The 26,162-nt window shown below is 41.4% G+C and overlaps 4 protein-coding genes across 4 annotated transcripts; all 4 read left to right on the top strand.

Moving 5' to 3' along the window:
• Positions 1-3,815: 3,815 nt before the first annotated feature.
• Positions 3,816-5,329, top strand: LOC115682837 (transcription termination factor MTERF6, chloroplastic/mitochondrial-like). The gene has a single exon (XM_030607193.2). It carries the CDS (start codon positions 3,905-3,907, stop codon positions 5,081-5,083), a length of 1,179 nt encoding a protein of 392 aa, XP_030463053.2. The 5' UTR covers positions 3,816-3,904; the 3' UTR covers positions 5,084-5,329.
• Positions 5,330-9,994: 4,665 nt separating this feature from the next.
• Positions 9,995-12,650, top strand: LOC130134502 (uncharacterized). Its single transcript, XM_056312137.1, has 2 exons — positions 9,995-11,310; positions 11,790-12,650. Exon 1 carries the CDS (start codon positions 10,151-10,153, stop codon positions 11,261-11,263), a length of 1,113 nt encoding a protein of 370 aa, XP_056168112.1. The 5' UTR covers positions 9,995-10,150; the 3' UTR covers positions 11,264-11,310; positions 11,790-12,650.
• A 3,409-nt stretch (positions 12,651-16,059) lies between these two features.
• Positions 16,060-17,722, top strand: LOC115665277 (uncharacterized). The gene has a single exon (XM_030587147.2). The coding sequence runs from the start codon at positions 16,281-16,283 to the stop codon at positions 17,415-17,417; it is 1,137 nt and encodes a 378-aa protein (XP_030443007.1). The 5' UTR covers positions 16,060-16,280; the 3' UTR covers positions 17,418-17,722.
• A 3,713-nt stretch (positions 17,723-21,435) lies between these two features.
• On the top strand, positions 21,436-22,962 carry LOC115668624 (uncharacterized). Its single transcript, XM_030590049.2, has one exon. The coding sequence runs from the start codon at positions 21,604-21,606 to the stop codon at positions 22,753-22,755; it is 1,152 nt and encodes a 383-aa protein (XP_030445909.2). The 5' UTR covers positions 21,436-21,603; the 3' UTR covers positions 22,756-22,962.
• Positions 22,963-26,162: the final 3,200 nt, after the last annotated feature.

The raw sequence follows: 26,162 nt of genomic DNA, 5'->3' as shown, positions 1-26,162 counted from the left end.
CTCACACACACACCCACACACACACACACACAAGAACTGTGCTCTCTCTCTCTCTGTCTCTCTCTTCCTTTTGGTGGTTCTGGTTTTGGTTTTTGTGGGTTCTCTTGTGTCCCCCTCCTCCCCCCCTCCCTCTCTCTCTCTCTCTCTCTCATCACTCTGATGCAGTGTTGCTCCCTGCGGTTTTTAATTGGGTTTTTTTTTTCTCCCTTTTTTTTTCCCCTCTGTCCTTTTTCCCTCTTTTCTTTCTTCTTCTTTCTTTTTTTTTTTTGGTGATCTCTTTCCGCACTCGTGCGCGCGTGGGCGATCTCCTTGCTTTCCTGTGTCTCTCTGCGTGCGCGCGTGTGTGGCGGGAGGAAGGGACGCGGTGGTTTGCGTACGCGCCAAATTCAGGAGAGATGTTCCCCCCCCCTAACAAAAAGAGAAAAGAAAAAACGAAATTCAACAGTCGACCTGCTGAATCGGTTATTATTATAATTATTAATTTATCGTTTCATTAAAAAAATTCACTTCTCTTTGATTTTCTTTTAATTTTTATTTAATTTATCGGTTTGGTGTTTTTTTTAATGAATGGGTCTGTCTGTGAGTTAGAACCGGTAACCAACGAGCTGTTGGTTGGGTTCCCGAAATGTCGGAAATGGCCTCGACTCCTGCCCGCGTGTCCGGAGATCCGGGCCCGGTGCCTGGACAGATCCGTCATTTCGCCCGAGGGAGGGGGGTGATGCATGGGTGGTGTAATAAAGGTGGGATCCGTCTTCTCTTTTGGGGAAAGATGGTATCGATGGACCGGCGCGTGCGTGCGTGCGTACGAGAAGGCACGGTCGTTCTATTTTATGGGTTGAGTGCTTCTCAAGTTACTCCCGACCCCTTGGACAAGTTCCGCCTCCCCCCCCCCCCCGCCCGGGACGGTCGATCGGATTCGTGATCTCGTGAAATGCCGATGACCTTTAGTAGCCTCTGATTATTCGTCGTCCTCGCGCAAAAAAAAAAGACTGGATTAGACTCGGTATACCGATACATTCTCTTAGAGTGATGGATGGTGTTTTCGTTTGAGCGAAAGAACTTTTCGCGAATTAATTTTCTGAACTTTCACGCGTTTTGGTTTGGTGAAAATGACCATTTGCGGTTTAAGAAAATATGTGTGCTTAAAGTTGGGAAGATGGATTCTCTAACAATAAAAAAAAAGGAATGCATTTTTCCTAAAACAAGGATTTCTCGGAAAGTATTTATTTTATGATGAAATTTTCTCAAAAACAAAGACAATCTTATTTATTTTGATAATCATTGACAAGGGGATTGCCGGACCCTGTGACAATTGGTCACGTGTTTAAAGAGTCTCACAAAAAAAAAACTTTCAATAAGGTATCACTATTTACTGTGATACCTTATTGATATCAAAAGAAATTAGATAACTTTCAATCACTTCAACTTAGCCGAAACTCTCATTGCCTCAAAAAAAAAAAAAAAAAACAGGCACACGCACACTTAGAATGGTAAATTCAAATCACCGATGTCAAAACTCTCGCTCTCTTCTTCCTCGACCCTTAGCTTGGCGACATGCCAGGCAGCTATTGCCATATGACGTAGACAAGAGTCTTTCTGCTTCCAATCAACTTAACATCGACTCTACCTCTCTTGCAGCCTCTCTCTCTCTCCCTGAGATTCAATGCTGCCGATGTCAGGGGCAACACAACAATGATTGGAGAGGAACGGTCAAGGCAATTAGGGACATGAAAGATTTGAATTGAGGACCTCCTGCTTCCATACCATGTGAGAATTGTAAGGTCATTGCCAACTGTTTTAAAGTTTAAGCAGTTAGACTAAGACGTGATTTAACCGCTGGGGTTTATCCTAGTGGCCATCCTTCCTACTTGGGAATGGGAAGGTGAAGAGTTTAAATCTCCACTTTCTCAATAATGGTTAGGGGTGGGGACGTGCAGTTTCAGATATGGATTTCGATTCTCACGCCCTGCAAGAAGCAGACTAAAAGTCTGAGAGTGAGTTAAGAGTTAGAGTAGGACAGACAAAAAAAAGAGAAAGACTAAGACGTGATTTAATATTTCAATAGTGAAACAAGTGGGATTGAAAAAGAAAAGTCAAGGAGCAAAAGCAGAAAAGCGATAGGCGATAAATGAGAAGGAACAAATCTCAACCACTGAAAATTACACACGCTAATACGTCATTCATTTACAACGAGTACAAAGAAGATGTCAAAAAATGGAGACATCTCAATTTATCATCTCACATGTTAAGACCGAAAAAGAACGATCATGCTTTTGATTAAATCAAAAGGGAATTCCATCACCACAAGAGTCTTACTTTTAGGGGACAGTTTTGAAAATATTATTAGACAGTTTTGATACATGACTTTGACTACACATGTTCATAGCTAACACCATGGTCTTTATGAATGAAGTACAAACACAACTTTTGCTTGAAAGAGTATCATTCGAATTTCCTGAGCAAGACTCATAACTATACATGTTCGCGATTGCTTTAGCCACCGTTCAATTGATTGAATTATAGTTTTTTTTGTATGACATACACGTAGTGTTATGCATTTCTCGGTTTGCAATAATCGATTACTGCATAAGTCGATGAAGGAGAACGTCTTTGTTAATTCACGGCCACGTCACGCACGGATTGAGCCAGAGGCTCTATGTGGAGCTATTGATGAAGATCGGTACGCGCCGAGACCGTCCCCGAACTTTAGAAAGATTTGAAGAGCACCTTGCGAAATCGCTCCACAGTTCCATGCTCGAGCGCAGAGTAAGCGAACGGGGCTCGGGTGGAGCAATGGACGTGCACGAAATTAAACGTTTAGGAAATGTAAATTTGCATTGGAAGTGAAGTTGCATAGGATGAAGTACATGGAAAAGGAAACAACACGGAAGGGAAAAGTGTGGGAATTGGAAGTGCAAGGATAATGGGCTAAGCCCGGGTTCGTTTCCTGTGGGATTTTGGGCTGGGGTTTCGATTGATATTGGGCCGTGATTCAAGCCCCAAAGAGAAGCAAAGATAGCTACATCCATTTAAGCAACAAAATGAAGGGAAAATAGTCGAAAAAATCATAAATTTATTATGGATGGCGGTCAATTCAATCTTAAACTTTTCAATTTGATCCAATTTGGTCCTAAACTTTTTTGACGATTTCTCAATGTAGTTGTTCCGACAAATTTCGGCCGTGAATTGCTGAGTTGGGGGTTATGCTATGCAGGACGACTAATATCTACGTCGGTAATTTTCAGTCAAAATTGACCGAATAAACTATATGGGCAAATCGTCAAAGGGTTGAGAACTAAATTGACCAAATTAAAAAGTTTATAACCGAAATTGGCCGATATACAATATGTTTAGGGTTTTATGGACAATTATCTCCCAAAAAGAAACATCAAAGTTAAAATACGCATCACTCTTTACTACGCAAACACATGATTAAAAGATTTTTTTGGAGCAAAGATAATGAAAACTCCTAAGAAATCTAGGAGACATCAATAAAGTTTTTGCTTGTGGTTAGGATAAGTAAATGCCGTCGTCATTAATTTGTTAAAAACCACTTAAAATTACTTTTAAAAGTGTAATCAACGGAAGGACTCAATTAGATCGATTTGATAAATTTCAGGACTTGATTGCACCTTTAAAAAGTTTTATGACTTAATTATATTTTCGTGATAAGTTTTAGGACTTCATTACACTTTGTGAAAATTTTAAAACTCAATTATACTTTGACGACAAATTTTAAGAGTTTCAACCAATGCACTTACCCCTAAATTTAAAAGACTATTTGTCGCATTTCCCCTTGCTTGAGAGGCATGAGCGGCGTCCGTTCGTCAACACAAGCAAAAACCAACATCGTCCTCGTGCGTGCCCCGTCCTCGCCGCCCGTCGCCGGATTCCCAAAACCCCCATGCTCAGCCGCGCTCGCAAAGCCCTCCTCCGACTCGGGGCTTCTTCGCTTCCTCCACCACCACGAGCTCCAGCTCCAGCTCAAGCTCTCCGCCTGCTCAGACCGGCCTCGACTTCCTCGAAGAAGAAGGCGCACCACCCGTTCACGGTCTCTTACCTCATCGGCTCTTGCGGGCTGTCCCCAGAATCCGCTCTCTCCGCCTCCAGGACCGTGCAGTTCGCGAGCCCGTCGAGGCCGGATGTCATCCTCGATGTCTTCAGGAACCGAGGTTTGTCCCCGACCCAAATCTCGTACGTCGTCAGGAGATACCCCCGGATGCTCGTCTCGAGCCCTGGCAACCTGTCCACAAAGCTCGAGTTCTTGTGCTCTAGGGGCATTTCGGGTCAAGAACTGGTCAAGCTCGTGGTCGCGGTTCCTGCGGTCCTGACCAGGAGCTTGGGCAACCATTTGATACCCACTTTCGAATACATAAGCGGCTTGCTTCAGTCCGATGTTAAGGCTGTACAATCCATCAATAGGAATCCGAGGATCTTGTATAATGACCCTAAAGTGCGGCTTGTCCCTTGCATTGCGATTCTGAGGGACTGTGGAGTGCCTGAAGCGAAAATTAGGTGGGTGGTCCTGTTCCAGCCGAGCACGTTCTTCTTGAGGTCGGACGTGCGGTTCGACGAGGCGGTGAGTCGGGCGAAGGAGATGGGTTTCGATCCTTTGAGGACGAATTTCCTTCTGGCTTTGCAAGTGATCAGGGGGATGAACAAGTCGACGTGGAGGAGGAAGGTCGATGCTTTTGGCAAGTGGGGTTGGTCCGAGGAGGACATCGTCTTGGCTTTTAGGAGGAATCCGTGGTGTATGTCGATGTCGGAGAGTAAAATCGCGGGGGTGATGGACATCTTCGTGAACGAGATGGGGCTTGACCCTTTATATATGGCGCGGCATCCGACAATGATGATGTTGAGCTTGCAGAAGCGAATCGTTCCTCGGTGTTTGGTGTTTTGTGTTCTGCTGTCCAAAGGTTTGATCAGGACGACACGTAGCTTGAATGGATTCCTTGGTGTCCCAGAGAAGTTGTTCCTGGAGAAGTTTGTGACTGCTAATTTGGGAAAAGCACCCGAGTTGTTGGATCTGTATAATGAGAAGATGCGTAATAGTTCTACCACCTTAACTTTGGGTACTTTGTGAAACCAAATGATTCCGATGACCATGAATCCAATGGAAAAGTACTGCCTTTCTGAAATCCCTTAACTGAAGATGGAAGCTTGAGGTCTAGCAGGGACGCGTCTGGTTTTCCCTTCTCTCTGCATTCGCTTACTCAGCTAGCTTGCTGATTTGTAATTCTTTTAAATTCTTCTTGTTAACTGTTTTCCCCTGATGCACATTTATTTTTAAGTTCACTTGTACGAGGAATAGCCCATTTCTAATCAGTTACCGATGGAGGACTTCTTTAATTGTGCCTGCAATTTAATGAAGTGAAACAGAAGTGATCGGTGCCCGGCGGCATCTCTTAAATCGACAAGTTGGAGCTTGTTTTTTGTACTGAAACAGAAGTAATCCGTAGCATCTTTTAATGAGGATGTTGCTGTGCGTACTAGTCCATTGAATTTCTGATGTTCCGACTTCTTGAAATTCTGCATCACTGCTGAGGATATTGCTGCATCGCACTCTTCCCTGATATCCTGAACCTGAAGTTACTTGTCGCTCAAGATTATGGAGTCTTAATATACAATTATGGGAATACACGAGGTTTCTGAGACACAGATGTTGGTTTTACTACGATGTTGTTTCATCGGAGGCCGGAGTTTTTTTCAACCCGAATTTGCTCAACACAGGTGTGCTGGATGCTACGGATCAGAGGAGGAGACAATGACGGAAAATGCTGCAACTGATTCACTTTCACCTATCTTGTCAGAAGTGTAGGGCATGTTTCCTCTTTTCCATTGTTAAGCTGCTGGAACATGCATTGTAGAAAGCATTTGAATTATCTGCCGAGCAGTTGATAGAAGGATCACCTGGATTCCTCGGAGATTTCAGATTATTAGTACCAGCAGGCCCTGGTAAGCGCGTCCTGTTTTGTGATTGCGTCTCTTAAAGATCGAATCTTATTAGCTGCTGCGGAGTCGGGGAGACACTTGAGGTGGTGAGTTTCTCAATCTTCTCAACCGAAAGCCTCCCAAAGTGGGACTTCATTTGCTATGGTTCAATCCTAATGTCTTAGACTCGAGTCAAAACAGAGATGTGTTCGATGATGCTATGGACCAATCGAAGTTGCTGGCGTTAATCCTTTTGGATGTGCGCCTGTCTATGCCGGAGATGCTAAAAGAGGAGAAGTGATATGCTACAAGTTGCTGCAACTGATTCATCCATCTCGTGACGGAGCTGATTTTCCCGGCCATCGTTCAAGCTTGTGCAGAAAATGTTGGTTCATCGGCTTCTGGACCATGAAGTACTTTCGAATATTTTCACTTTTCTATGGCTCACCAAGGCTAATATATTTTTGCCTGACTACAAATAGTTAAGTTTACTAGAAGGCAAAATTTCAACAGAAACTAAAAGGTGGTAATTAGACAAAGTTTTTTTAAGAGTGTACTGAAACTGAAACTTGAGGTTTAGTTTTTCTTGTCGGAGTTGGGATGGAGCAGCATGAATTGAGACGACAGTCGTCGCTGCCACTACATAACAAACGTGATTACATGGCCAATTGATTCATTTTGTTCCATCCTTCTCCGAGTCTGTTTCGCATATACAGTCAATGTCGACAACGGAGACGGTAGCTTTACTCGACCAGGTTACCCCTGTGGTCGCAGCATCAGATGCCTCCGACATGACTCTCAAAGCCCTGTTTACAATTAGGGATCTTGGGCTTCCCTCCGCAAACTGAATCGCTTCATCATCTGGTCTGATCAGTATCGACCTCATCTGGGTGGGTAACATAGTGATTTATATTCTCTCACCTCGTAAAAATTCAGGTGGGCTGTCTCCAGAATCGGCTTTTTTAGCATCCAAGCTCGTCGATCATGAATCCATATCAAGACCCCGATTTGGTCCCCAATTTACTCGAGGACGGGGATCGGGGATCCAAAATTCGGATAAGGTTTGGCCGACTCGTAGCATCGCAACAAGTTACTCCTGTGATCAAAAGGCGGATTCTGATTTCGAAGGCAAGGGCCGATACGATTGAGATTGACTTTTAGTAAAGTTACCTTGCCTTATGAAGAAGCAATAGTTGCATCCTTCACATTGCATCCATGTATCCATGCCACCCGTATCCACCACCAGGTTTGGAGAATCCTGTGGGAGATCTCCTACCGTTCTTGAAGGTGAAGGGGTCTGACCTGACTCGTCCCTTGCTGTAGCAATTGGAACGTCCAGATCCAAGGTACGTTTTGTTGAAGAGACGAATGTCGTCTTCACATAGCTCAGGAAAACAAAGGAGACTGCCACAAGGGAAGGACTAGTATGTTTGCCATTGACTTTCTGTTGAAGCTGTCCTGCCATGTATAGAAGCAACGGGTGCATCCTTCACATTACTACCACATATTGACACTACCCATGTCCACCAATAAATTCGGAGGATATGGATGAGTGCTAACTGACAAGGCGGTTAAACAATAATAGCCGAGAATACACCTATAGCAATCAGAGATAGTAGCCTGTTATGTTTGCGCCCTATGGACACCTTCCTATCCGTTGAAGTCCAAGGAAACCCGTGGATTCGAGTTCGCCGACACAAACTCGATTGGGAAATACCGGAGATTTTTTTTTATATCTTTCTTCTAAAGTGAGATTCTTAAGAAAGAGAGCGATGTCAAATTAGTCTATGGTAATGAGCTTGATACCGGAACTATAAGCTTCATGAGGCTTGGTGGTAATAAAGAAATCACCCACCCATCGGTGGCCGCGTTGGTTTGCGCTCAATTCCTTTCACGAGAGGTCCTGGGTTCAAACTCGCCCATCGGTGATTTAAGTGGGGGGTCGTGGTGGTGGGATCTTGCGCTAGCCCCTCGAGGACTAGTCGGGTATCACGCCGTGGTTTGGCCTGCTCCGCATACGGACACCTCGATTATAAAAAAAAAAAAAAAATCAAGTGAGAAAGGCCCCAAGAGATAGATATGCGCTTCCAAATGGATCATACAAGAATCCCCCACATTGTTAATCCTTTCCCACACCTAATAAATTAAGTTGAGGAAACAATAATTGCAATAGCTCACGCTCACATGTGAGAGACACATTGAATTACCCACTAGTCTAGAAGTAGAGAAAATTCGTTAATGATCCAGATTTAACATGAAATTTGCTTTTTCAAAGTTAAACTAGTCTTGAATTTTTAGTGATTTTTAGAAGATATGGAATTTAATTGCTTCATATCCATATCTCTCTATGCAAAAACATCACAATTATAATGTGCTATTGAGGTGCTATGAATGTGGACATTAATTAAAAACACTAAATGAAGTTACATATCACGGTTTTGTTAGCTAGTGTTTTTAGGATAGTGGTTAATCATACTCAACAAGGGAAAATTCTAAATGGGGGCATGCCTAAAGTGCTCTCATTTTCTCAAATAAGGGCCTAAAGTGAATTTTGTCTCAAATAAATGCATGAAGTGCCATAATTTTTTCAAATAAGAGCGTAAAACGGACTTTGTCTCAAATAAAGGCCTAAAGTTGTCATATCAATCTTAAAAAAGAACTTGACTTCATTGGCCGAAGGGCATTTTTGTCATTTATTTTTTTGAATATATTTTCATTTTTTCTTTCTTTTTCTTTTTCTGTTTTTTTCCTTTTCCTTTTCTTTTCTTTTTCAATTTTCTTTTTCCTCTTCCCTCCGCTAGCCATTGTGGAGCCTCGTTGATGGTCGGCATAGGTCGCTAGACTCAGGCGAGACACTGGCGAGGCTCCTGGGCTAGGTGGGCAAGAGCTGCCCTCACCAACCTAGGCCGCCGGCGTCTGGTGAGGCCTCGCCCAGGTTGGGGCAAGGGTTGGCGACCCTCGCCACCCTCTCCCACTTCTAGCGAGGGCTTGTTGGCCCTCGCCTCTGGTCGACAAGGGTCGTCGGCTATCACCGTCACTCCACCGGTGATGGGGTGGCGGCCATAGGCGAGAGGGAGTAGCCAGCCCGTAGGTATTTTTTCTTTTTTTCTTTTTGATCTAATTTAACTAAAATTTATATTAAAATTATTTTTGGACGAAAATATCCTTAACCAGCAGGAAAATTTGGCTGGCGAGATTAGGCCCTTTATTTGAAACTATTATAGCCACTTCAAATAAAGGTCCACTTCAAGCTCTTACTTGAGAAAATGATAGCACTTCAGGCATTTATTTGGAATTTCCCAAATAACAAACTCTCTTTATCTGGGTATGTAACAAGTGCTCTGCATCTACTCGCCAATAAAATCCTCAAATTAACTTAGTGATTTGCGATAATTACATATTGGCTTTCCAATTTCTTCTTATTTGGTCCGCGACCGTTAATATTTGTATTGTAATATAAATAAATGATAACCAAGTTCATGAATTAGCTTTTGGATTCGCAAAATATTTTTTTTCCATTTATGTACATCATACTTCGGTTAGTAAATTTTTATAAATTCAAAAAGTTTCTTATTTCTTGTAAATTATATTTACTTGGTTAGTGTAATTTTACCATTCGTTGTTTTTTGGGTTAATACCAAAAAAATGATAATCAGTTTAGAGTTTTACCCTCAGATTCTCATATATTTACTAATTTATAATTTTTTGTGGTATTAATTCAATTTAACGGAGAGTAAATTTGTCACAAGTGCACCAGTTTGGAGTTTTTGGTAATAAAAAAATTAGTCTAGTGTAAATTTATCATAAGTGTACCAATTTGAGGTTCGGATAAATTTATGCCAGTTTTGGATTTTTTATGATATTAACGCTTGTTTTTTCTCTCTGTTTTCAGGAAGCTCCGGAGTCTTTGATGTACCAGTTTGGAGTTTTTGGTAATCAAAAAATTAGTCTAGTGTAAATTTATCATAAGTGTACCAATTTGAGGTTCGGATAAATTTATGCCAGTTTTGGATTTTTTATGATATTAACGCTTGTTTTATCTCTCTGTTTTCAGGAAGCTCCGGAGTCTTTGATGGTTCGTGACCGGAAGTTCTCTAATCAACGAAGGTGAATCTGCGAGGGAGAGAAGGAAGAAGAGAGAGGTCAGTCGAATCGAACGTGATCTTGATTTTGATCTTGACTGTCATTGTACTCGCCATTGTCTCAGTCTCTAAGCCCCATGTTCAGTTCGCTCTCTAAAACCCTCCTTCGCCCCCCCCTGTTCATGCCCACCACCACTCTCAGATTAATCTCCACCGCCGCCGCCGCCACCACCTCGAATCGACCCTCTTTCGCGGTCTCTTACCTCGTGAATTCATGTGGGTTGTCCCCGGAATCGGCGTTGTTCGTTTCCGAACGCGTCAACTTCGAAACCTCGGCGAGACCCGACGCGATCATTGACGTCTTCAAGAACCATGGTTTCTCTCAATTCCAGATTTCGGGTATCATTAGGAAGTGGCCTTGGCTGATTTTGGCGAGTCCTGAGAGGACTGTCGGCTTTTCCGGCTCTGACCTGGCCAAATTGATCACTGCTGCTCCCTACATATTGACTAGGAGCTTAGAGAAGCACCTCATCCCCAATTTCGGTAGGCTTCGGGACTTTCTTCGGGGCGATAAGTATGCGGTTACGGCTATTAGACGCAGTCCGAGAATATTGTCACAAGGTCTCGAGGCTACAGTTGATCCTTTCGTCAAGATTTTGAGAGATAAGGGAGTGCGTCAATCGAGCATTGTGTGGTTAGTTAAGTGTCAGTCTAGGACGATGATAACGTTGTGTGGTCACCTCGATGAAATTGTGGAGAAAACCAAGGGGATGGGCTTTGATGATCCTTCTGCGTCAAAGTTCGCTGTGGCTATGTTAGCGATCACAGGGATGAGCGAATCGACGTGGGAGAGGAAATTCGATGCTTATAGCAGGTGGGGTTGGTCTAGAGATGATACCATGAGAGCTTTTGTGAAGTGTCCTTGGTGCATGGCCACGTCCGAGGAAAAAATAATGGCAATGATAGGATTCTTTGTCAAGGAAATGGGGTTTAAATCTTCATTTCTTCTGCGACATCCTTCGTTGATGTCGCTGAGCTTAGAAAGACGGATTCGTCCTCGATGTTTGGTTTTTAAACATCTGTCGTCGCATGGTCTGATGAAGACGAAGATTGGCTTGACTTCCCTGTTGACGATTTCGGAAGTAGATTTCCTGGAGAAGTTTTTGACCCCTCATATCGAGGAAGCTCCGGAATTGCTGGATCTATATCAGGAGAAGAAGCAGATGGCGACGGGGACACTGGTTCCATGAAATGGCACAGGCTACCAACTAATTCGTTTGTCCCTCTTTCCTTAAAGGTTGTCATTCTGTTTATTTTGTGGCTCGTGTTTTGGCTGTCGATTCTTTAAAACTGTATTGTGTATCGATGGAGAACAGCTGCCTGCCATTTTTCTTGTGCAACCATGGGACAATGTCCATTGTTTCGCATTCTCCCTTTAAGTTGGTTCTTTATTCGTAGACTTCCTGTATACCTTGCCTTAAGGTTTAATGTTCATTGGAAAGCATGGCCTATATGATCCCTGATTGTAGGCTTAATAAGATAAAAAAGTTGCTCATGTATGCTGGTTGGTTCATTCTTTATTTGCACAAAATTTTCCAAACTGAGAAGCTTGTGGAAAGCGCGAAAAAGAATGAGGAAACCATAGCTCTAAATGCTTGGAAGCCTGAATCTTCTGATTCACAAGAACTCTTCAGAGTGACAGGTTAAAATTTGCATGCTTTGTTACGACTACTGTGGCTGTAATGTGCATTGATGTTGTGCATAATGGTTGTACAGCAAAGATAGATTGAAAGTTTGCTCTGGCAAACCCTGCTTCACCGCCCATCATTTTCACCTCCTGCACTCAGATTCATCTCCAGCACCGCCGCCGCCACCTTGAATCAACCCTCTTTTGCGGTCTCTTATTTCGTGAGTTCGTGTGGGTTGTCTCCTGAATCGGCGTTGTTCGTGTCCAACCATGTCAACTTCAAGGCCGCTAGACCCAACTTGGTCATTCACTTCTTCCAGAACGATAATGGCCTACTATCGATCCCAGATCTTAAAGATCACTAGGGACACTTCCTCAGCTGATCGTGGCCAGTCCTGGGATGACCCTCTTGCCCAAATTCAATTATTTGTGCTCTCTCGGCTTTTCCCACTATAAACCTGGCCAGAGTCATCACTGCTCTTCAGGTATGTTGATGGGAGCTTAGAGAAGGGCCTCATCGCTCTCCGCTCTTTATGGAACGATTGTTATCAGAGTTTCATTTTTTCTGCATGCTGCAGTCACATCATAAGGAAGGACAGTACTACCCAAAAATGCAAATGATTCAAGATAACTGGTATTTTGCAGAATGTATTTAGTAGAACAGAGCTCTTTATATAAGCTAGAGTGAGTTGGAAGTGGGCATTATGCGAATTAGTGAAAGCTTTACTGCTCGTTGTATTCGTCATGAGATGATGGATAGGAATCAGATTCGGAGGCCGGCAGGTCCACTTCGTGTTTTCTCTAGAAGGCGACGAATAAAGAGTGCGCATATGAGGAAAAGAGTCTAATGGAAATTTCTCTTTTTTGAATCATTTGTATAGAGGCTTCTGCCTCTTCATTTCATTGACATATTACATAAAGATTACTCGCTGCCTAAAGCCCAAGCCAAATATCCCGGCTACGTAATTATTTCGTTCGCTCCTCGCCCAATGCATGTCATAGTTGTCTAGGCCGCAACCAAACTCGATGTTGGAGAATCCTCTGGGAGATCTCCTACCGTCCCTGAAGGTGATGGGGTCTGACCCGACTTGTCCCCTGTTGTAACAATTGAAACGTGCAAATCCAAGGTATGTCTTGTTGGAGAGAATGTCGTCTTCACATAGCTAAGGAAAACAAAGGGGACTGCCACAAGGGAAGGACCCGTATGTTTGCCATTGACTTTCTGCTGAAGCTATCTTGCCTTATATGGAAGCAACGGGTGCATCCTTCACATTACTATCATGTATCGACGTGAATTCAGAGCATATGAACAGGTGCCAATCGACATGATGGTTAAAGAATAGCCAAGATTACACCTAGCAATAAGAGGTGTAGCCTATCAGGGTTGCGTGAAATGGACTCCTTCATATCCATGGAACTCCAAGAAAAACATGGATTCAAGTTGGCGGACCCAAACTCGATCGACAAATCTTGGAAATTCGTTGATATCTTTCTTCTAGAGTGAGATTCTTAAAAAAGAGAGTAATGTCAAATTGGTATATGGGATGAGCTTGATACCGAAAGTATAGGCTTCGTGAGGCTTGGTGGTAATGAGAAATCGAGTGAGGAAAGCCACTAGATGTGGTATTGTCATCGTTTCTTGTGATTAGATGTACTCGTCTGCACTTCAGAATGGATCATATAAGAATCCCCCGTGTTGCTAATCCTTTCTTGCTCCCTAATAAATTACATTTACAAAACAATAAATGCAATAGCTCGTGTACATGGGCACAATACCCTAAAGAGAAATGATTAAGTGATAGTATTTAATTTACCGTGAGATTAACAGCATATTATGTATCACAAAAATATAAATAAAAAATAACTATAAATTATTATGGAGTCTACTCCTTCAAGAATTTTTCACTCACAATATGTTGTTACTTTGTTAGTGCCCTAAAGACTGTTATGCTAGTAAAGTCCTACCCAAAAAAATCTCAATCTTTAGATTAAATCCCAATTTTACCATAAACTTTCACTCAAATCCACCCCTTAGCCATCCATCTTACATGTTCGACGTGACAATTCCACGTTGGCGATAAATCCACCTCAGCAAGCTAACGTGGATTTAAGCATTGTTCATCGTCTTTGCCATAGAGTCCTTGTTATTCCCCTTTTTTTTTGTGGCGTTTTCAGGGTTTCTTGTAATCTTGAGGAGCTGATTTAGGAGCCACGCTTGACCAAGAGAATCAAATTAGTTCTATTTTCCCCTTTGATTCTGTTTTCAATGCTTCACTTCACGATCTTTTGGTTATCCTCCATGGGTTTTGAGGTAGTCAAGCCCCCATGAACTCTATATGAGGTCGTCGTGCATGGCCACTCGACCTTAAATTCAAGGTCGATGAAGCCTCACAACCTCGATCCGAGGTCGTGGAAGCCATGGACAACCTCGACCGAGGTCGTCATGCATGGCAGCTCGGCCTTTTCTTGTGAAGCTCATAGGCCGAAAGTGTTGTTCATGAAGATATGCCACGTGCTCGCCCCTTCAGCTTTGCTCGTGGAGATTTCCCTTCATTTCGAAAAAGAAATAGACAAAAGAAGAAGAAAATGAACAGTAGGCGCAAAAGGGCAAAAAAAGAAGCTATGGAGAGGTCGAAGAGTGGAAATGAGCAGTACTTAAATTCATGTCGGCTTGCTGGATTTATCGTTAACGTGGAAATGCTACGTCGGATGCGTTTGGACTGAAGTTTTATGTCGGGGTAGATTTGATATATGAGTAAAAGTTTGAGATTTTTTTTATACAAAAAAAAGCATAGGGTAAAATTAAAATTGAAATTAAAAATTTGGGGCTTTTTAAGATTTCGGCATGCAACTCAATTAGAGACACATTGAATTACCATCTAGTTAATGCACTCTAGAAGCAGAGAAAATTCGTTGGTGATCCAAATTTAACATGAAATCTGTTCTATCAAAGTTAAAACTAGTCTTGAATTTTTCGTGATTTTTTAGAAAGATATGGAATTTATTGCTTCATGTCCATATCTGTCTTTGCAAAAAATAACAATGATAATTTGCTATTGAGGTGGTATGAGTGTGTACATCAATTAAAAACACTTAAACGTAGTTTTACATCACGGCTTTATTAAAAACACTTAAAACGGAGGTGGTATGAACGTGTACATCAATTAAAAACACTTAAACGGAGTTTTACATCACGGCTTTATTAGTGAGAGACGATGAAAATAACAATTTTTTTTTATTTGAGTACGCAACAAGTATACCAGATTTACCTGTTAATAAAATCCTTATATTAATTTAGTGATTTGTGATTATTAAATATTGGCTGTGGAATCTTTCCGCGACTGATAATATCCGTATTGTGCTATAAATGATAAACTGAATTCATGAATTAGCTTTTGAATTCGCAAAATATATATATTTTTCGTTTGTGTACATCATATTTCGGCCTAATACCCTAAAAAACCTCAAACTTTAGTTTTTGTCCCAATTTTACCTTTTATCTCATAAAAAAAAACCCCAAACTTTAGGTCATGTCCCAATTCTACCTTAAGTTTTTTTCTATCCTATAGAAAATCCCAAACTTTGGATCCAATCTCAATTATACCTTAAACCTTTTTTGTATAGTAAAAAACCCTCAATTTTGGGTTCAGTACCAATTCTACCATAAATTTTTTTGTCTCATAAAAATTCCCAGCTTTAGGTATAGTTTTAATTTCACTTTAATTATTTTTTTCTTATAAAAGATCATTAACAATTACTTGAGTCCCAAATTTGCTCTCCATTAACTCTTCATCAAAATAGCTCTTAGTGATTTGGCACTTATCGATCTCTCATGCTTAGGAATGTTTCATCTTTGGCGATTGGAGAGCTCGCACTCGGAATGCTCAAACAGCTCGTGCTCGGGACACTTGAATAACTCGTGCTCAGGAGTTTTCCATCTCTTGGTATCCAACGAGAAATTTTGGAAGAAGGGTTAATGTGTGCAGATTTGTGACTCAAGTATGTTTGTGGTATTTTACAAGACTATAAAAATTTTAGGGTAAAATCGGGACAAGACCTAAAGTCAGAGGTTTTTCATAGGACAAAAAAAAGTATATGGTAGAATTGGGACATAACCTAAAGTTTAGGGTTTTTTATGAGACAAAAAAAAGTTTATGGCAGAATTGGGACATGACCTAAATTTTGAGATTTTTTATGAAATAAAAAATAAAATTGGGACAAAAGCTAAAGTTTGAGGTTTTTTAGGGTTTTAGGCCATCATTTTTCGGTTCGTAACTTTTTATAAATCCAAAAAATATTTCTTAAAATTTTTTTATCTGTTTTGAATTATCTTTATATGGATTGCCAATTTCCTCAGCAGAGGTGAAAATTTCCAGATGCTGTAGAAGGACCCTTTACTTGGTCAGTCTTCTCAAGAAGCTCTGGAGCCTTTTGATGGTTCGTGACCGGAAGTTCTCTGTTCAACGAAGGTCAATCTGCGAGGGAGGGAGCGCAGGAAGAAGAGAGAGGTCAGTCGAGTCGAACGTGTGCCTTGAGATTGTGATTTGTACTCGCCGTCGTGTGTCGGTCTTGTAAGTCCCATGTTCAGTTCGCTCTCCAGAACCCTACTTCGCCGCCCCCTGTTCTTGCCCACCACCACTCTCAGATTGATCTCCACCACCGCCTCCGCCTCGAACCGACCCTCTTTCGCAGTCTCTTACCTCGTCAATTCATGTGGGTTGTCCCCGGAATCGGCGTTGTTCGTTTCCGAGCGCGTCAACTTCGAAACCTCGGCCAGGCCCGACGCGGTCGTTGACGTCTTCAAGAACCATGGCTTCTCTCAATCCCAGATTTCGGGCATCTTTAGGAAGTGGCCTCGGCTGATAGTGGCGAGTCCTGAGAAGACCCTCTTGCCCAAATTGAAGTATCTGCGCTCTGTCGGCTTTTCCGGCCCTGATCTGGCGAAATTGATCACTGTTGTTCCCTACATATTGACTAGGAGCTTAGAGAAGCACATCATCCCCACTTTCGGTAGGCTTCGGGACTTTCTTCGGTCCGATAAGAGTGCGGTTGAAGCTATTAGAGGCAGTCCGAGAATATTGTCACAAGGTTTCGATGCCACAGTTGATGCTTTCGTCAAGACTTTGAGAGATAATGGAGTGCGTGAATCAAGCATTGTGTATTTAGTTAAGTGTCAGTCGAGGATGATGATAAAGTGGTACGATCGCCTCGAGGAAATTGTGGAGAAAACCAAGGGGATGGGCTTTGATGATCCTTCTGCGGCAAAGTTTGCTGTGGCTATGTTAGCGGTCCTGGCAATGAGCGAATCGACTTGGGAGAGGAAATTCGATGCTTATAGCAGGTGGGGTTGGTCTAGAGATGATGCCATGAGTGCTTTTGTGAAGAGTCCTTGGTGCATGACATTGTCCGAGGAAAAAATAATGGCAGTGATGGGATTCTTTGTCAAGGAAATGGGGTTTGAATCTTCATTTCTTCTGCGACATCCTCGGTTGATGTCGCTGAGCTTAAAAAAACGGATTCGTCCTCGATGTTTGGTTTTTAAACATCTGTCGTCACATGGTTTGATGAAGACGAAGATTGGTTTGACTACCCTGTTGACGATTTCGGAAGAAGGTTTCCTGGAGAAGTTTGTGGCCCCTCATATCGGGGTTGCTCCGGAATTGCTTGATATATATTGGGAGAAGAAGCATATAACTAAGGGGACACTGGTTCCATGAAATGGCACAGGGTACCAAATAATTCGTTTGTCCCTCTTTCATTTAAGGTTGTCATTCTGTTTTTTGTGTGTCTCAACTTTTAGCTGCTAATTCTTTTGAACTGTATGGTGTATCGATGGAGAATGCCTACCATTTTTTTGTGAAACCATGGGAGAATGTCCATTGTTTCATATTCTCCCTTTAAGTTGGTTCTTTATTCGTAGGCTTCCTGTACACCTTGCCTTGAGGTTTAATGTTTATTTGAAAGCATGGCCTATATGATCCCTGATTGTAGGCTTAATATGATCAAATAGTTAAGTTGCTTATGCTGGTTCATTCTTTATTTGTGCAAAATTTTGCCAAATTGAGAAGCTTGAGGAAAGTGCCCAAAAGAACCATAGCTCAAAAGGCTTGGAAGTCTGAATCTTCTGATTCACAAGCACTCTTCAGAGTGACAGGTTAAAATTTGTATGCTTTGTTACAACTACTGTGACTGTAATGTGCATTGATGTTCTGCATAATGGTTGTACCGCAAAGATAGATCGTAAGTTTGCTCTGGCAAACCCTGCTTCACCGCCCACCATTTTCACCTCTCACACTCAGATTCATCTCCAGCGCCACCACCTCGAATCAACCCTCTTTCACGGTCTCTTATTTCATGAATTTGAGTGGGTTGTCTCCTGAACCGGTGTTGTTCGTGTCCAATCGTGTCAACTTCAAGGCCGCGAGACCCAACTTGGTCATTCATTTCTTCAAGAACAATAATGACCCGCTATCGATCCCAGACCTGAAAGATCATTAGGGACACTTCCTCAGCTGATTGTGGCCAGTCCTGGGATGACCCTCTTGCCCAAATTCAATTATTTGTGCTCTCTCGGCTTTTCCCGCTATAATTTGACCAAAATCATCACTGCTCTTCAGGTATGTTGATGAGATCTTGGAGAAGGGCCTCATCGCTCTCCGCTCTTTATGGAACAATTCTTATCAGAGTTTCATTTTTTTCATAACTCTCCATGCTGCACTCACACCGTAAGGATGGACGATGCTACCCAAAAAGGCAAATGGTTCAACATAATTGGTATTTTGCAGAATGTATTTTGTAGAACAGAGCTCTTTATATAAGCTAGAGTAAGTAGGACATGGGCATTAAGCGAATGAGCGAAAGCTTTACTGTCCCTTGATGTAGCAATTGGAACGTCCAGATCCAAGATAGGTCTTGTTGTAGAGACGAATGTCGTCTTCACGTAGCTCAGGAAAACAAAGGGGACCGCCACGAGGGAAGACTACCATCTATCAACACTACCCGCATCCATTAATAAATTCAGAGCGTATGGACATGTGCCAACTGATAAGGTGGTTAAATAATAGCCAAGATTACACTTAGCAATCAGAGGTCGTAGCCCATCAGGGTTGCGTCCTATGGACTCCTTCGTATCCACTGAACTCCAAGGAAAACATGGATTCGAGTTGGCGGACACGAATCGATTGGGAAATGTTGGAGATTCCTTGATATCTGTCTTCTAGAGTGATATTCTTAAGAAAGAAAGTAATGTCAAATTGGTCTATGGGGATGAGCTTGATATCGGTACTATAGGCTTCATGAGGATCAGTGGTAATGAGAAATCAAGTGAGAAAAAGGGGAAAATTACCAAAAAAGTCATAAATCTATTGTAATTGTGTCAATTTAGGCATAATTTTTTTTTTTGCTAATTGAGTCATGAACCTTTTACATCTATGCCAATTCAGTCTATCCGGACAATTTTGACTGAAAATCGCAGACATGGATGTTGGCCGTCCTATGTACATGGACAATTTTAATAATATTTTACTTTGTTTTTCAAATTTTTTATTAATTTTCCCCTTTTTTTTCTTTTCTTCATTTTTCATTCTTTACTTTTTGTTTTGCTTTATTTTCTTTCTTTTTCCCCTTTGCCACCCATCACTGGGCCTCGTCGATGGCCACCAGAGGTCCCCGACCTCAAGCAAGGGCAGCCCTTGCCGGCCCTAGCAAGGGCCGCCCTCGCCAACCTCGGGCAAGGGCTTCCTTCACCTAACATCGACGAGGCCCAACGATGGGCGGAGGAGGGAAAAAAGAAAAAACAAAGGAAAGAAAAGAAGAGAAAATAAATAAATAAATAAAGGAAAAATGCAAAGAAGAAAAAGAGAAGAAAAGAAAAAAATGGAAAAAATAAATAAATGATAACTCTATAAACATAGAGTTATTTTATCTACTTTAGGCAATAAATAATGCAATATTTGTTAGAATATATTTGGATTTCCTTTTATTTACTTAATTTTTCCTTATTTATGCAGAATATTGAGATATGGTGAAAATAAGGAAAATATGGCAAAAAGAAGGAAAGGAATATGCTACCCAGAGAAGAGTTAGAAGGTGGATATCACATCGTAAATTTTGCGATTTATTTCCTAATTTTATGCGAAAAAAAAGCAATTGCCTTATGAGAGGAGTCTTGGATGTTATCATATAAATAGGATAATTTGAGGGAATAGCTAGTTTTTTTTATATCATTTTTGTTTTCAGTGTTCTAGGAGTTTTTCAAGTATTTTGAAAAGAAGACAAAAGTGGTAACAGAATTCTTATTCTTTGATTCAAGATGTTTAGTTTAATTTATATTTTCATTTCTTCTTCTATTATATTTTAATTTTCTTTGTTAGAGCTACGACGTAACCTAACCATGATGATATGAATTTCATGTTTTTTATGCTTTGCAAGTAATTTCATTCATATGAGTTATATATTATTATGCTTAATGCCTTTAAGTGACTGGCCATCACTTGAATGATCTGATGTGCATGTTTGAGATTGAGAAGTGATAATATGTAATTGCTCATTATAATATATAACCATGAATTAAATGTAGATAGAAATATACTATGTTATTTATGTAACTTTCGGTGATAAGGTGGTCTAAAAGATTTATTGTAAACTGGGAATATTTACAGATTTTAATGCACTTATGTTTATTTAAATTCACATAAAGATATAGTGAATTGATAAACTGAGTAGGTTTGTTATACCTAAAAATATGATAGTAAATAGACTAGGAAATTTCGCTATCACATGTTTGATATTGTTCTTGTATGCATAAAATCTAAAATTCATATATAGTGGTTATGGTGAAATCGGATGCTCTAACATATTTTATCTGATTGATTATCTACCTTTAATTTCGAAAATTTCGTCTTTTAAAAATTGTCAATTTTTATTTACTCTCAATTCTATTTTGATTTGTTAGATAAATTTTAGAATTAGTCTATTTTTAATATTTAATTGATTTATTATCATCAATCTCTGTGGGACAATACTCTTCTTATCATTGTATTACTTGTTCAACACGTTCGTTGATACATGCAGAATTTTACGAACAATAAATATTTCGAAAAATATTTAAATATTATTAAAAATTATCCACGTTAGTGCCAACTGTACCACATAGGACAGCCGGTGTTCACGTCAACGATTTTTGGCTAAAATTGGCCAGATAGACTTAATTGACACAAATACAAAAGGTTTAGAATTCAATTGACAAAAAAAAAGTTTATAACTAAATTAGCATAAAATTTTTTTGGTAATTTTTCCTGAGAAAAGCACTAGAGACAGGCACTTCAGAATGGATCATACAAGGATCCCCTCAAGTTGCTAATCCTTTCTCGCTCCTAATAATTTACTTTGAGACAACAATAAATGCAATACCCTCTAGTTAATGCACTCTAGATTAGAGAAAATTCGTTTTTTTTTTATCTGTCATATCTTTAATTCTCTTCGCTCTTTGACTTTTGTTCTGTCTTTTACAAAGCGTGAAAGTCAAACCCGGTATTTGTTATACTAGCGTCTCTACTCCCTAATTCTTTTATCAGTGGGGCGCATGCCTATTGGCAAATTTGTTAATGATATAGATTTAACGCGAAATATGCTTTTTCAAAGTTAAACTAATCTTGAATTTTTTTGTGGTTTTTAGAAGATATGGAATTAAGTTGCTTCATTTCCATTTCTATCTCTCTCTCTCTCTTTTCAGGAAGCTCTGGAGCGAGTCTTTGATGGTTCGTGACCGGAAGTTCTCTGCTCAGCAAAGGCGAATCTGCGAGGGAGAGAAGGAAGAAGAGAGAGGTCAGTCGAATCGAACGTGATCTTGATTGTGATCTTGACTTGTCATTGTATTCGCCATTGTCTCAGTCTCTAAGCCCCATGTTCGGTTCGCTCTCTAAAACCCTCCTTCGCCGCCCCCTGTTCTTGCCCACCACCACTCTCAGATTGATCTCCACCGCCGCCGCCGCCGCCGCCGCCGCCACCTCGAGTCGACCCTCTTTCGCGGTCTCTTACCTCGTGAATTCATGTGGGTTGTCGCCGGAATCGGCGTTGTTCGTTTCCGAACGCGTCAACTTCGAAACCTCGGCGAGACCCGACGCGGTCATTGACGTCTTCAAGAACCATGGTTTCTCTCAATTCCAGATTTCGGGTATCATTAGGAGGTGGCCTTGGCTGATTTTGGCGAGTCCTGAGAGGACCCTCTTGCCCAAATTGAAGTATCTGCGCTCTGTCGGCTTTTCCGGCTCTGACCTGGCCAAATCGATCACTGCTGCTCCCTGCATATTGACTAGGAGCTTAGAGAAGCACCTCATCCCCAATTTCGGTAGGCTTCGGGACTTCCTTCGGGGCGATAAGTATGCGGTTACAGCTATTAGACACAGTCCGAGAATATTGTCACAAGGTCTCGAGGCTACAGTTGATCCTTTTGTCAAGATTTTGAGAGATAAGGGAGTGCGTGAATCGAGCATTGTGTGGTTAGTTAAGAATCAATCTAGGACGATGATAGCGTTGTGTGGTCACCTCGATGAAATTGTGGAGAAAACCAAGGGGATGGGCTTTGATGATCCTTCTGCGGCAAAGTTTGCTGTGGCTATGTTAGCGGTCGTGGGGATGAGCGAATCGACGTGGGAGAGGAAATTCGATGCTTATGGCAGGTGGGGTTGGTCTAGAGATGATACCATGAGAGCTTTTGTGAAGTGTCCTTGGTGCATGGCCACGTCCGAGGAAAAAATAATGGCAATGATAGGATTCTTTGTCAAGGAAATGGGGTTTGAATCTTCATTTCTTCTGCGACATCCTTCGTTGATGTCGCTGAGCTTAGAAAGACGGATTCGTCCTCGATGTTTGGTTTTTAAACATCTGTCGTTGCATGGTTTGATGAAGACGAAGATTGGCTTGACTTCCCTGTTGACGTTTTCGGAAGTAGATTTCCTGGAGAAGTTTTTGACCCCTCACATCGAGGAAGCTCCGGAATTGCTGGATATATATCGGGAGAAGAAGCATATGGCGACGGGGACACTGGTTCCATGAAATGGCACGGGCTACCAACTAATTCGTTTGTCCCTCTTCCCTTAAAGGTTGTCATTCTGTTTATTTTGTGGCTCGAGTTTTGGCTGTCGATTCTTTAAAGCTGTATTGTGTATCGATGGAGAACAGCTGCCTGCCATTTTTCTTGTGCAACCATGGGACAATGTCCATTGTTTCGCATTCTCCCTTTAAGTTGGTTCTTTATTCGTAGGCTTCCTGTATACCTTGCCTTAAGGTTTAATGTTCATTGGAAAGCATGGCCTATATGATCCCTGATTGTAGGCTTAATAAGATAAAAAAGTTGCTCATGTATGCTGGTTGGTTCATTCTTTATTTGCACAAATTTTTCCAAATTGAGAAGCTTGTAGAAAGCGCGAAAAAGAACGAGGAAACCATAGCTCTAAATGCTTGGAAGCCTGAATGTTCTGATTCACAAGAACTCTTCAGAGTGACAGGTTAAAATTTGTGTGCTTTGTTACGACTACTGTGGCTGTAATGTGCATTGATGTTGTGCATAATGGTTGTACAGCAAAGATAGATTGAAAGTTTGCTCTGGCAAACCCTGCTTCACAGCCCATCATTTTCACCTCCTGCACTCTGATTCGTCCCCAGCGCCGCCGCCGCCTCGAATCAACCCTCTTTCACGGTCTCTTATTTCGTGAGTTCGTGTGGGTTGTCTCCTGAATCGGCGTTGTTCGTGTCCAACCGTATCAACTTCAAGGCCGCGAGACCCAACTTGGTCATTCACTTCTTCCAGAACAATAATGGCCTACTATCGATCCCAGATCTGAAAGATCATTAGGGACACTTCCTCAGCTGATTGTGGCCAGTCCTGGGAGGACCCTCTTGCCCAAATTCAATTATTTGTGCTCTCTCGGCTTTTCCCACTATAAACCTGGCCAGAGTCATCACTGCTCTTCAGGTATGTTGATGGGAGCTTAGAGAAGGGCCTCATCGCTCTCCGCTCTTTATGGAACAATTGTTATCAGAGTTTCATTTTTTTCATAATTCTCCATGCTGCAGTCACATCATAAGGAAGGACAGTACTACCCAAAAATGCAAATGGTTCAAGATAATTGGTACTTTGCAGAATGTATTTAGTAGAACAGAGCTCTTTATATAAGCTAGAGTGAGTAGGAAGTGGGCATTATGCGAATTAGTTAAAGCTTTACTGCTCGTTGGATTCGTCATGAGATGATGAATAGGAATTAGATTCGCAGTCCGGCAGGTCCACTTCATGTATTCTCTAGAAGGCGACGGATAGGCGCACTGCGCTTTCCGTTGCCCAAATGTTCGCCTTTCTAAGTCAAGTAATGGTGACCCACCGAAGGCTAGAACCTCGTAACATGTTGACGAAGACCTCCGAACTGAGCTGACGAAGACCTCCGAACTGAGCGAGCAAAAACATGAAGCGTATTCGATCTTTAAAAATATCCTTGCTCAGCATCCTGCCTAGGAAAAGAATGCTGCTTATAATCCGGAAGAAGCCTTCGTGGAATTTTTAAGCGCCAAGCGAGATGAACATGACCAGACTGATTGGAGGGGTTTGAGGGGGAAGGCTTTAGCAGTTGTCGGTAATGTTGCTGGCGGAATCTTGCCTTCTTTCGTGAATGCATAAATAAAGATTTACCAAGCCACACCTTGATAAAATAAAGAGTGTTCTCTATTTTTTTTGTCCTTTCTTTTTAAGTTGAAACACAGTACAATCTTTTCAACAGGCTAGGCATCGGCTTAAACTGCAATCAAAGGTTAGCGCTAACGAGCAAGAAAAGGCCCCTTAGCCTATCTATCTAAGGGGCCTTTAATAATATTATATAATAAGAGTTGGCCCGACGATATTGATCGTGACCTTGATACGGAGCTGGAGCTTCTAACTAGGATGAATGCGCTAACTATGGATATGAAATCTGATTTTGAAACTGTCTTTCGTTTAGTAGTACATGTAGACTAGTAATTGACACGGAAGCATCTCCATCTCGATCCAAATTCGCCCCCCGCGGGGAGGCAGCGTGTAATCTTGAATAAGTATATGTCGGTGTAGATTCTAGAACGTATGAATCCCATCTCTCAAAAGCGCTACGCACCTGTTAAAAGGCTAAGGCAAGGAAGTGATTTAGAACCATTTTTGATGTTAACAATGGAAATTTCTCTTTTTGAATCATTTGTATAAAGGCTTCTGCCTCTTCATTTCATTGACATATTACATATATATTACTCACTGCCCAAAGCCCAAGCCAAATATCCCGGCTACGTAATTATTTTGTTCGCTCCTCACCCAATACATGTCGTAGTTGTCTAGGCCGTGACCAACCACGGTGATGGAGATCCTTCGGGAGATCCCCTATCGTGCTCGAAGGTGAACGGGTTTGACCCGGCTTATCCCCTGCTGTAGCAATTGGAACATCCAGATCCAAGGTACGTCTTGCTGTAGAGATGAATGTCGTCTTTACATAGCTTACGAATACAAAGGGGACCGCCACAAGAGAAGGACCTGTATGATTTTCATTGATTTTCTGCTGAAGCTAACTTGCCTTATATAGAAGCAACAGGTGCATCATTCACATAACAACCATGTATCGACACTACCTGCATCCATCAATAAGTTCTAAGCATATGGATAGGTGCCAATTGACGGCCATTAAAGAATAGATGAGATTCCACCTAGGAATCAGAGGTTGTAGCCCCTCGGGGTTGCATCCTATGGACTCCTTCCTATCCTATCCATAGAACTCAAGGAAACCATGGATGGGCGAACACGAACTTGATTGGGAAATTTTGGAGATTCTTTGATATCCTTCTTCTAGAGCGAGATTCTTAAGAAAGAGAATAATGTTAAATCGGTCTATTGGGATGAGCTTGATGCCGAAACTATAGCCTTTTTTTTTATTGTTTCCAGTTTATTGGTGGTGTTTGTATGCACTTCAGAATGGATCATATAAGAATCCCTCGCGTTGCTAATCCTTTCTCGCTCCTAATAGATTAAGTTGGGGAAACATTAAATGCAATAGCTCACGCACACATGTTAGAAATACATGAAATTTCCTTCTAGTTAGTGCACTCTAGAAGTAGAGAAAATTTGTTAAATGATCTAGATTTAACATGAAATCTGCCTTTCTAAAGTCAAACTAATCTTGAAATTTTTGGGATTTTTAAAAGATATGGAATTTATTGCTTCGTGCTCATATCTCTCTGCAAAGACATGACAATTCTAGTACGGCTATGTTAGCATGTGTTTGCTAGGATGGTGGCTAATCATACTCATGAGAGAGACAATACGTGCAACAAATTTTTAGTACTCTTAAATCGACTCGCTAGCAAACTACTTATATCAATTTCGAGATTTGCGTCCATCACATATCGACTTTAGAATTTTTTATTGTTTGACTTGCAACCGCTGATAATACTCTTAG

Source organism: Syzygium oleosum, unplaced genomic scaffold, assembly GCF_021117445.2.
Source record: "Syzygium oleosum isolate NSW1041296 unplaced genomic scaffold, Sole_v2.1 Sole_v2.06, whole genome shotgun sequence".
NCBI classification, from domain to species: domain Eukaryota; kingdom Viridiplantae; phylum Streptophyta; class Magnoliopsida; order Myrtales; family Myrtaceae; genus Syzygium; species Syzygium oleosum.
This window is presented reverse-complemented; position numbering and strand designations above follow the sequence as displayed.

Excerpts from the sequence above, each read along its gene's own strand:
- LOC115682837 (XM_030607193.2), top strand. The coding sequence starts at position 3,905 with ATGCTCAGCCGCGCTCGCAAAGCCCTCCTCCGACTCGGGGCTTCTTCG.
- LOC130134502 (XM_056312137.1), top strand. The coding sequence starts at position 10,151 with ATGTTCAGTTCGCTCTCTAAAACCCTCCTTCGCCCCCCCCTGTTCATG.
- LOC115665277 (XM_030587147.2), top strand. The coding sequence starts at position 16,281 with ATGTTCAGTTCGCTCTCCAGAACCCTACTTCGCCGCCCCCTGTTCTTG.
- LOC115668624 (XM_030590049.2), top strand. The coding sequence starts at position 21,604 with ATGTTCGGTTCGCTCTCTAAAACCCTCCTTCGCCGCCCCCTGTTCTTG.